The sequence below is a fragment of the Sinocyclocheilus rhinocerous genome, unplaced genomic scaffold (assembly GCF_001515625.1).
Source record: "Sinocyclocheilus rhinocerous isolate Xijiao unplaced genomic scaffold, SAMN03320098_v1.1 scaffold1066, whole genome shotgun sequence".
Taxonomy (NCBI): Eukaryota; Metazoa; Chordata; class Actinopteri; order Cypriniformes; family Cyprinidae; genus Sinocyclocheilus; species Sinocyclocheilus rhinocerous.
This window is the reverse complement of record NW_015629516.1, coordinates 365968-377823: the sequence shown is the minus strand read 5'-3', so window position 1 is coordinate 377823 and position 11856 is coordinate 365968. Positions and strand designations below refer to the sequence as shown.

The following is an 11856-nucleotide window of genomic DNA, read 5'->3' as shown; positions in this document are numbered from 1 at the left end:
TTTTTATATACATATATATATATATATATATATATATATATATATGTATGTATGTAAAAATATTAGTTAAACATTCATTCAGGTAATGCATACAAAGCAGCATTTCTGTTTTTCATTTAAAGTTGAAATACAAAAATATCTAAAACTTGATAGAAACTATATAGAAATAAAAAACTAATAAAAACGATTAAACACAACAAAATTGCTAAAACGAAAAACAAAATACAAAATATAAACAAAAACATTATTAGTATTTAAATGATTCTAAAATAACACTGGTTTTATATAGACATAAAAAAACGAATAAAAATGATTAAACAGAACAAAATTGCTAAAACAAATGAAAATGAAAACGAAAAACGTTATTAGTATTTAAATGTTTCTAAAATAACACTGGTTTACAGCAGAGCTGCAGTCTGTACAAAGTGTGTATAAAACAATTAAGATTTGTGTAATATGTTTGGTCAGTAAATAATTGTATTATTTTGTAGTTTTAATGACTTTACGCCTAAAACAATAATAATAGCTGTTTTCTGGACTGTGATACTGTCTGCCATACATTTATTTGACTGTAATGTTATGTCCTCATTTTGCTTTTCCAGGATGAAAGACACAAGTAAAAAGAACAACATCTTCTCCCAGTTCAGGAAGAACGACCGCGACAAGCAGAAATTGATTGAGACGGTGGTGAAGCAGCTGAGAAGTCTGGTGAATGGAATGTCCCAGCATTCCTAGAGTCGTCCAAACACTGGGCTGGGTTTGAAAATGTAACTTACAAACGACCGTTATGCTTTTTGCTTTGGCCCCTTTTTTTTCAAAATCCAATAACTTGCTGTAAGGTAACTACTCTTAAAGTACTGTGGTATATTTTGACTGCATCCTCCATGTCTTCTGCCAAAATATTCACCACTGTAGGTTAATAATGTAAATATATGGCAAACGTGAAGAGTAAAAAAGAAAAAGTGAACAGATGAAGTTATGCAGTAATTTTTTGTAATGTATTTTTAAAGGTTGAGAATTATGTTTTGTACGTTGTGAAAGTGCAATGACTCTTAACACTACACTTGAGCTCTGGAGGTGTGTATGTGACTGGTGATGCTGATGGTCATATTGCAACCTGTAGGAAATTCTCCCTAGTGTAACATGGATGAAATTTTTACTGTAAATCATTTTAAATATATTTAACACTGCTATGGAATCATGCTTCCCATCGGTCTGCCTCGAGTTGAAGTTGACTCAAATTAGGTAACTTATAAATGATAAACATTTGCATGAGAATGCGTCATTTTTTCTTTTACGTTGGCAGACTTTGTTCCAACGTATGTGCACAAAAAGCACTTCTTTATTGAAAAGAATCTCAAATTGTCGGCTGCATTTCACTGAACGATGTACAAATGCACCACAGAATAATATAGAATTTGTATTTTCTCAGGGTGAAATGAAAGCTTTGGGTTCAGATGCTTTAGAATCTAATTTTTAGGTGAAAATAAATAAGCAATAATTGGTCCAGCTACAGATTCGGTGCAAAGTTGCATTGCAAAATTCCAGATTCATTTCTTTATCCACATGGTTTTATTTTGTTTCTTCAAATTTATTTTGACCAGGCTTATTGCACTGAAAATTATTTAAGTTTGCCTTTTAACAAGCAACTGTATGCTTATGTATTTAAAGTACCACTGTATATACCATAATATTTTATTAAAAAGAGGGAAAAAATGGAATGTAAAGATAAAACATTTGTCATCTGTTTCCATATTTCAGTTTTCTGTTGATGGCTGTAACAACACTAATATTGGTTTCACTTTAAAATAACACTCATAACTTAAAGACTTGCTTAACAAATCAGTAGTTCTTTTCATTCAGATATCAAAACAGATGAATCAAGGTTTCAAGACATTACAAGTATTTGAATGCACATTAACTAATGATTTGTTAAGCATTATGGAATGTTTGTTAATATTAATAATGAAAGTTACTGTAAGGTGTCACCCAGATATTCAACATTTCAATGAGGCAAACAGAATCATAATATTAAAAAATCTGGAGTTACACAAACCCAAGTTGTTTTCAAGGTCCACCCATTTTTATTTGTGTGCTTTAATAAAATATCACCACAAAAATACATTTGATTCATTGTTTTTTTTTGCTTCTAATATCTTTACCACTGTATATACAGATCAGACTTCAGATTGTCATTTTTTTAAATGAAATTTATTTTTTCAATAAAATAAAATTAAGATACCCAGCCATGCTAAATTTCTTTCTGGTGTATTATCTTATTCTATTGTTGGGTATACATTATTTTTAATATTAATGTTAATTGTTAGATATTCAGTGTAATTGTTTTAATTGTACATTTAATTGTTGTTTTAGTGCATTTAAAGTCATACTTCGTTTTGAACAGATGATGGCTTGATGATATTTCTAAACTTCAATTCCCATGTATTCCAGTTGGGACGTTCTCTATGGGAGGATAATGGGAGGATATATCGGAAAACATTCAGTACGTCATCACTGAATGTGGACCATAAACACCTCCAATATTTATAACAAGAAGTACCAAAGATCTTGGGCTAACCAGTCATTGTTCTGTTTATTGCGTTTTTGTCAAATCTAAGGAATAAACGTTCATGGCAGAAATCTCATCCTTCACAAGCAGCTATCTTCTCTTTTTCCGGATACAGTAACACACGGCACCCTTTACAAAAAATAAAATAATAATAATTTCTGTGTCCTATAGGTATAGATTTTTTTAATCGAAACCAGCAGATTTGTGATATGAAACTTGCAATAAAAGTAATATTTTTTCCCCTTCCTTCATCCTTTGTTTTTGCTACTTATCGCCGTTTACATCATGACCAACAAATAAGAAAGTTACAAAAGATTGAAGCAGACCATTGATAACAGACAGTTAAAGATTGCTTAAAAAATACAATATATTAAAGAAAGAAAAGTTTAAAAAATCTAGTAAAAATATGTTTTGGTATCTACTTTGCAAGTTTTTTTTTCACCTAATAAAGTGCTTTTTTGAAGGACAACTTGAGATGAAATAAAGGGCCAAACTCAGTGGTCAACTCCTTGGGGGACCTTCACAAGAAGAAACGCAAAGTGAGACATTACACCAATTTAAAAAAATTCTTAATCATAACAAGATTCTTATTCTGAACCAATCCTGATCTAACAGATTTGGGCAAAGGCTTTCAGTCACACAACTTTGGAGAGCTACATTCACTCTTAAAACTAAAGTTTCTTTATTGGCATCTGTGGTTCCATGAAGAACCTTTAACATCCATGGAAACTTTCCATTCCATTTCTTTATTGTGAAAAAAAAGGTTTAGATTTTTAAAATGTTCTTCACACTAAGAAAAACTGACCACTGAAAGGTTTCCCATTTAGAGATTAAATAAGGAGTGTCCAAAATCATCATGAAAACTCGCAAACAAATATAAAATTCACCTGCTCAGAATGGAAACTGGCTACCAAGAAAATCCCAAAGATGCAAACAGTATACTGTTGTTCACTCTGCCAATGGACTCCATGGTCATTTTCACATCATTTCTCATTCACATCCCTTGCAGATAAGATTCATTATTCGTACTTTCAAGCTGGTCTTCCGGTTTGACTTTTTTTTTTAACCAGAGTGCACTTAGAAACATATTACACTTGAATACTCTATATGAATAATTCTGACAAATTATTGTAATATTCAAATAAAATGCAGCTTTATTGTTACATTGGCTACTCCTTTTTTTCTATCTTAAATGATCAAATCAATAAATATAAATTAACATATTATTAACATGCTAAGTATATGATGGTTGAATTTTTTTGCATTTGGAATTTGTAAGTATTTGAGGCAATACAGTTATGTTTGAAACTAGTGCCTAAATATAATTGTTCAACAGGACTGCCTTCTTATAAATCTAGCTTCCACTAATGTCAAAAAATTAAAAACTTTCTCCATTTATTAAAAAAAATCTCTTAACTCTATTCTTTCAACAAAACATGTTTTGTTATTTTGTTAGGAATAGTTTTAATTTTTTTAAAAATGTTTTAGTTTTTACCTGTGTCCATACATTCTTCAGGCTTCTGTTAGTCTTTTATTTACCAGTTTCTTAATGACAATTTTTTTTTTGATTGGGGAATGTCATCAAGAGCTTGTGACAAATTTCAGCTTCAGAATGTAGCTACCTTCAGAAGATAAATATAAATACATATAAGTGAATATAAAGTAAATAAAAGCATAAGTAACTTTAAAGAAGTCATGCCTAAATTTTGATTACAAATGGTTAAAAAAATGCCAAAATGAACATTAAATAAATGGCATATTTCTAACAACATGCTATATACCCCTATATACCTCATTAACTGTTCCCTCCTGGTGGAATGACCTGCCCAACTCAATCCTAGAAGCTGAGTCCTTAGCCATCTTCAAGAAACGACATTTGATTGCTTCTTTTGTACTCATTTGTAAGTCGCTTTGGATAAAAGCATCTGCTAAATGACTAAATGTAAATGTAAATATACGATATACCTTTTTTTTAAGAAGCAGAGTCTAAAAGCTACTGCAGAACAGGAATTACCATATAAGCTCTTTTCACCCATTAGTGACACAGTTAGGAACATTTTATATATTCCATTGTCTAATCGTTTTGTTTAGTTTGTCAATGAAAGAGCCTTTAATAGCAGCAGTATTTTTAAATGCAAATAAAAGGCAGAACGAGGCTCTAGAGGCTGGAGGTTATATAGCTTAAAGTCAGTCTTCAGTCTGACCCTTTAGTGAACTGTTTGGCTGTGCTCTCATGACCCCCTCCTGCGGTGCTCACGGTTCAAACTGCGTTCGCGGGTCTATATGTCATGTAAACTCATAAATCAAAGACAAATTCACTACCTATAGCTGTGCCACGTGTCACTAATGTGAGTCATTTTATGCGAGTAAACAACAACAACAACATCAACCAGTAGCTATAGGCTGCGTAGCCTACACGTCTTCCAAGGGAAAGATGCGCGGTTTATATCACCTGTATATATTCTGAAATAGCTGGCAATGAATAATTTTATATGATCACAGGGTATATAATGTAATTTCCCCAAAGACATTTTTAAACATGGTAATCGAAAACGATTTCTTTTCATCATGGGTGCGAATTATGAGGGGATGGGGGGATCTGACGCCCCTAATTAAGGCTTGTGTCCTCAAGTCCTTTTTTCCGTATAATTATATGAACATTTTCAAACATTAAAAGTTAGATTACAAGTAAGGGCGCATCAAATAGAGGCTTGCGGACGAGTCACGTTCGCCTGAGGAGGTAACGACAACAACGCTGTTCGAGCGCTTCTGTACCTGTAAACTGCGTAATTGTTCCCTTTATTAAACATTTACATTTACATGTTTATCACAAAAAGTGTTTTTAAACATCTCTCAAATGGTTGTCGTTTAACTGTGCCCAACAAAAGACAATTTGGGTTGCGCGAAACTTCTCCGCATATTGCGTCCTGACAAATTCATTTAAAAAGTCGAACCCTTCTTGAAGTCATTATAAAGCTCGCAGACTACCTTTCACGACTATTTTAAAGCAGCTTTTTCCTTGTATATCTAAACATAGGCAGAATTCTGGGATGAGGATGAAACTTTGATAAAAGCGACGATCTACATCCAAGGCTCCAATTAAAACTCTCTCTCGCACACCAGTGAAAGGCTGTTTATCTCTTGACCCAGTTTAGGACATTACTGTAAGTGGCTTTAATAATGCCCTTGATTTGATTTTTGTGATGGACAGCGCAGAATAGATGGCAGTGTGGATAATTACTGCTGCTCAGGCTGCGTATCTCGTTATTTGATGGACAGTGAACTTGGCGAGCTTTGCGCCCAGAGTTCACAGAGATGTCAGGGTCCGCGCTGCAGGGTCACCAGCGGGTCACCAGCGCCCGGGAACCAGCACTGAGACCAACACAAAAACTCAGCGCTGGGTATTACAGCTCATACGTGCCATGTATGGTCAGTGATGATGACTCAGAATATTACTCTCCAAAATCTCTAAATAAACATGGAAGTGAGAAATAAATAGCGAACTGCATGGATGCATTGCGTTTGGGCAACTCCCTTTGGAGTAGTTTTAGTAATGAAAACCCTTACTGCGTGATTTAGCTCAATTTTGTGGTTAAAATAATAATCAGTGCAAAGTGAACGTGAATATTTAGACTGAAATGTTATTCAATTCAGTTCATTGTTCAGTTTTATTGTCAGGACTAGTAATTTGAATCCCACAGTATTCCCAGCCCAGCTAAATCATCACGTTTTTGGATCCATGGACATGTACATGGCATTATGCAACCAACTGCAGTCTTTTCTCTCTCTCTCTCTCTCTCTCTCTCCCTATATATATATATATATATATATAAACAAATAATTGACAAAAAGCACATAACAAAATTATGAAAACCGAAACTAAAATTAAGATGAATTAAAACTGTAAATAAAAAGTTGCATTAGAGAAAGAGCCTGTTTAATTCTAAGGAAAGGTGAAATGCAGGGCAGACACACATCAAAGAATGAAGAGAGGGAAAAATTTGGAGCCATCCTGTCTCTTTAACTGACTGACTTCCCAGCTTGTTTTTTCCATGTTATGGCTGTCGTAAAAACAGTAATTCAGACTGTGGGTGTTTGCTCTTCATGTACCGGTAACCTTGCTCAGCTCCGTCACTTTTTAAGCTGACCCGAGTTTGAACCCACAGCGATACAATAATCATATTTATGATATTACTGCACACACTGCTCCACATGAAAACAGGGCATAACAGCTATGGCACAGTTCCGGGTTAAAGTCTAATATGAGATCAGATCCTGACAACACATAGAACTGTCAGAACTTATTTCAGTCACTGACCTCTACAACTTAAAATATGTGATATACACAGACATATTGCACAGTGTTCACAGATTTCCACTATTGTAATGTATATTGATATTGTAATCAGATCCTGATAATGACCCAAATCAACACTGTATTTATGTATTTTTTATAGCAAATAATCTGTACAGGTCTATATTAATAGAAACACACAATCTACAGAGAACACAATGTAAGGTAAAATATTACTTAATAGTAAAGAAATAATCTTAAATTTTAATTTAATTTCCATATGCTCACACACACACACACACACACACACACACATATATATATATATATATATATATATATAAACTGTACATTTGTAGACAAGCATTCTAAACCTGTGTAATGACCTTTTAAGGACCCCCACGCCAAAGAAGGACAAAAAGAGGAACATTTAAGGGATTTAAAATGTAAAAGTAGAGCTTCACAGTTTAAGCTCCTCAATTAAATCCTCTACGGCATTTCTGATGCCACACAAGCCCAGAGTAATGAGTGTAAACGACGGGAATATTGGTAACAAAAGAGCCTCGGATGCTTCCTTTTGTGCCCGGGGAATTAACACCTTTTCAAAGTGAAATCTCAGGATTGTCTGCCTTCTACAGGAGGTGGTATTAAAATGCGCCTATAACAAATGGTTCAGAGTTTGGAGCAGCTTCTGCCCTGTGGGCGGGGCGAGATGACACCACAATTAAAGATGAACTTTGTGTGAACTAATTTATCTGAGGAAGGTAACAGGAGGAGACCTGCGCGCAATGGATATATAAGGGCGCACAAGCGAGGACGCTCTCAGTCTGCGCGTAAAGACGCGTCTCCTCTCCAGAAGCTCTTTTGCGGTCTTTGCGCGCTTCAGCATGGGGCTGTACACGCTCATAGTCACCTTTCTCTGCATTATCGTGCTGCCCGTTTTGCTCTTTCTCGCCGCGGTTAAGTTGTGGGAGATGTTATTGATTCGCCGGGTCGATCCGAACTGTGGAAGTCCACTGCCGCCAGGGACCATGGGCTTACCCTTCATTGGAGAAACGCTCCAGCTGATCCTGCAGGTACGCGTGCGCTTTCATTGCCATTTGCACAAGTTCAGCTGAATTTACTTAGTTGGTAGCTAAATGCGATGCTCACTAATGTTTTGTTGTGTTAATATCGGATACATCTTTGTGCCAATAACGCGTTGTCCTTCCACACAGAGAAGGAAGTTCCTCCGGATGAAACGCCAGAAATACGGATGCATCTACAAAACGCACCTCTTTGGTAACCCGACTGTCAGGGTGATGGGAGCTGATAACGTGAGGCAAATTCTGTTGGGCGAACACAAGCTGGTTTCTGTTCAGTGGCCAGCATCAGTGAGAACTATACTGGGCTCTGACACGCTCTCCAATGTTCATGGCACTCCACACAAAAACAAGAAAAAGGTAAGGATGCTAATCAGTACTTTTGTGTTTTGTATATCAAATTACATTAATACTGGAAGTAATTTACAAAATAACTGAGGAAATTATGCAAGACCTTTGAAGTATGTCAGTGGTTCCTCCTGTACAGCCGTACCACACCAAAGGTTTTGAGGCACTTGAGATGTTCCTTGATTAAACAATAGAATATCTGAGGCATCTTCAAAAGTTAGCCTAGAAGTATCTTCTCATTTTACAGTGTTAAATCTTAACTGTAAACCTCATTGTCAAACTTTGCATTGAAATGAACACATGTTTAAATAGATGCACTGGTTTTATTTTTTTTTTTTATGTTTTGTTTAGGCCATTATGAGAGCATTCTCAAGAGATGCTCTTGAGCACTACATCCCAGTTATCCAGGAGGAGGTGAAGAGTGCCATACAAGACTGGCTGCAAAGAGATACATGTGTGCTGGTTTACCCAGAGATGAAACGACTCATGTTTCGTATAGCCATGAGGATCCTGCTTGGTTTCGAGCCTGAGCAAATCAAGATGGATGAGCAGGAACTGGTGGAAGCTTTTGAGGAAATGATCAAAAACTTGTTCTCGCTGCCTATTGATGTTCCCTTCAGTGGCTTGTACAGGGTAAGTTATTGTAGAATGGCAATCTGAAGATGCATTTTCGGTATGTGAATTAAACTTAACAACCTGTAATTTGTATGGCAGGGTCTGAGAGCACGCAATTTCATTCATTCCAAAATCGAGGAGAACATCAGGAAGAAAATTCAAGATGATGACAATGAAAATGAGCAAAAACACAAAGATGCTCTTCAGCTGTTGATCGAGAACAGCAGGAGACGTGAAGAGCCCTTCAGTTTGCAGGTAACTACTTCTCATTAGACTTCACGGATATTGTTTTATTCCCAAAAGTAAGTGACATCCAGTCAGCGAACATCATTAATAAAGTGTTTGTTTTCCCCTCAGGCAATGAAAGAAGCAGCTACTGAGCTTCTGTTTGGAGGTCACGAGACCACCGCCAGCACCGCAACCTCACTGGTGATGTTCTTGAGTCTGAATTCAGAAGTGGTGCAGAAAGTTAGAGAGGAGATTCAGGAGAAGGTATGATCCAAAGCATTTCACTTTGAGTTCTTCTCAATTCCGTGGCACATCTAAACCAATGTGTGGGCTAATGTGCAAATTTGTATTCACAGGTTGAAATGGGCATCTATTCACCTGCAAAGACCTTAAGTATGGAGCTGTTGGAACAACTGAAGTACACTGGATGTGTGATTAAAGAAACTCTCCGAATCAACCCTCCTGTACCCGGAGGCTTCAGAGTGGCACTCAAAACCTTTGAACTGAATGTAAGTTGAACTTTAAGGCTTGATCATTAATATTATAGACTGCTTCTACACGTTCTCCCATGGTGTGTTTCACACAAAATCATTCTTAAATAACACCAAATTTCCCTTTCAGGGTTACCAGATACCTAAAGGATGGAACGTCATCTACAGCATTTGTGACACACATGATGTTGCTGAGGTGTTTCCTAACAAAGATGAGTTCCAGCCAGAGAGGTTCATGAGCAAAAGCTTGGAGGACGGCTCCAGGTTTAACTACATCCCCTTCGGAGGCGGTTCCAGGATGTGTGTGGGCAAAGAATTTGCCAAAGTGTTACTAAAGATCTTTTTAGTTGAGCTAACACAGCAATGCAACTGGATTCTTTTGAATGGACCCCCGACAATGAAAACCGGCCCAACCGTTTACCCAGTGGACAATCTGCCTACCAAGTTCAGTAGTTATGTCAGAAATTAATCCTGAACTAACATGAGCTTTGTACATATGTTGTTGTTGTTGTTTTTTTTTTAGATGAGCTGTGATGTATTGGATTTTATATTTTGTTTATATGAAAGATGTGTATATAAGTCTATACAAGAAAGCAAAAACGAGGGCACTACTTTTTCATGGATCACTGTAATTCTACAAAGTGTCTGTGATGTATATTTATAATGTAGTTGTGTTATATACATAGCTTTTGTACTGTATGCAACTTATTTAACTTGCTCTTTATTGTATGGGTTTTATTTAATAAAACAAGTTCTTTTAAATTTCAACAGATGTTTTTCATTACTGGCAATAAGTTGATGCTAATAATCGCATGTGATTCACATGCAAAGCACATGTAAATGCAAATTAAGATTGAACATTCTGGACAATGCCCTGATCCTTTCTCATGGTAAAAAAATGGTATCAGTATGTTATCTGAAAAGGTCTTCCAGGCAAACCGCAACATTGAGATCTCTTTAGCAACTAAAGCATAATGAAATGCAAAGTACCTGGAGCCCTGACATTAAAGAAACGGACCAAATGTGGGTGCAGATAAGGATGATGGTTTTGAGTCGATCTGTTTGCAGAGAACTTCATCACAGGAAATAATCATTGGCAGTTAGATTGAACATCCAAACGACTCTCTGTGTCTAGAAGTAGATGGATGTGGAACAACGTTTAGATAAATCATGAGTTCCAAGACGATAATAACACACCCTGCTTGTAATTGTACGTAACCCTATAAAGTCTACCGTATAATGTTTGATATGCACATTTCTAATGCCTCTAAATTATCAACGTGACTAAAACTTTTGCAAAAAAATCCTGTTGTACACAATCTAATACATGCTTTCTGTTGTCTTAGTAAGTAAAACTGCAAAAATGTCCAGCTTCTACATCTTTTTGCTATGAAACCTTTACTGATTTTTATAAAGTTAACATAAGAACTATTATTTTATTAGTAATATTTCAAAATGAGCATTTACTGGACTGAAGCAGCTTAGGTTTAATTGATTACATTAGTTTTAGAAAAAAATCATGTTAAAATGTGAGTATTAAATATGATACATCAGGCTTTTGAGGAACGTTTATTTGTCCATCTCTCAATCATCATTGTACTGCATTGCTTTATATGGTTTCAAAACTACACAATAAGAGCTTTGATCATAAAACCAAACATTTAAATATCATCTTACTGAGATTATTGGGAGATATAGAGTGACAACTGATATTTATATGCATTTTATGAAAGTAATCCGCTATGCTATTATAAAGATGTCATTTCATCATTACAATTTACCAAAATTTTTGGCCATATAAATATCAGCAACTGCACAAAATTGCATATTTATGCTCAGTTAGGGTCTCTGAATAAAAGGTGTTTTCGAGTGTGAGCTCCATATTCTGAGTAAATCATATGAGCCATAAAAGCCTGGTGTATCAAATATGATAATCAACAACTTTTTTTTTTTTTTTTGCATATGATTTAAAAATATATATATGTTGTCTAAAGGTTCAATAGACTGTTCCATTAAAAAATATTTCAGGCTTTACAGGGTTATCTCTTGAAACACTTATGTTATTGCCTTAACATTTTTTTCTATAAGTTTAGAAATATAAAAAAACAACTTCAAATTCTTCTTTACACGTTAGTTAAACAGAAATCATTGAGTCATACAAGTGTTACTGTGGGAAGGTTATGTCTCTGTTTTAATTTAATTTAATTTTATTTAATTTTATTTAATTTT

General features: G+C 35.2%; 2 protein-coding genes across 7 annotated transcripts in view; both read left to right on the top strand.

The window, feature by feature from the left end:
• The window catches only part of LOC107739054 (exocyst complex component 6), a 63803-nt gene extending 61693 nt beyond the window's left edge, over positions 1-2110 (top strand). For all 6 annotated transcript variants that reach the window (XM_016551029.1, XM_016551025.1, XM_016551028.1 and 3 more), the window contains one exon: positions 603-2110. In XM_016551029.1, coding sequence (XP_016406515.1) covers positions 603-735 — 133 coding nt within the window. In that variant the 3' untranslated portion in view covers positions 736-2110. The remainder of the gene's footprint in view (positions 1-602) is intronic.
• Positions 2111-7612: 5502 nt separating this feature from the next.
• Positions 7613-10352, top strand: LOC107739064 (cytochrome P450 26A1-like). Its single transcript, XM_016551041.1, has 7 exons — positions 7613-7939; positions 8081-8305; positions 8645-8926; positions 9008-9163; positions 9266-9400; positions 9493-9645; positions 9758-10352. The coding sequence occupies exons 1-7, from the start codon at positions 7751-7753 to the stop codon at positions 10094-10096; spliced, it is 1479 nt and encodes a 492-aa protein (XP_016406527.1). The 5' UTR covers positions 7613-7750; the 3' UTR covers positions 10097-10352.
• The last annotated feature ends 1504 nt before the right edge of the window (positions 10353-11856 follow it).

Coding starts and splice junctions, on each gene's coding strand:
- LOC107739064 (XM_016551041.1), top strand. CDS start 7,751: ATGGGGCTGTACACGCTCATAGTCACCTTTCTCTGCATTATCGTGCTG. Junction 8,927..9,007: donor CCTTCAGTGGCTTGTACAGG/GTAAGTTATTGT, acceptor TTTGTATGGCAG/GGTCTGAGAGCACGCAATTT. Junction 9,401..9,492: donor GAGAGGAGATTCAGGAGAAG/GTATGATCCAAA, acceptor TTGTATTCACAG/GTTGAAATGGGCATCTATTC.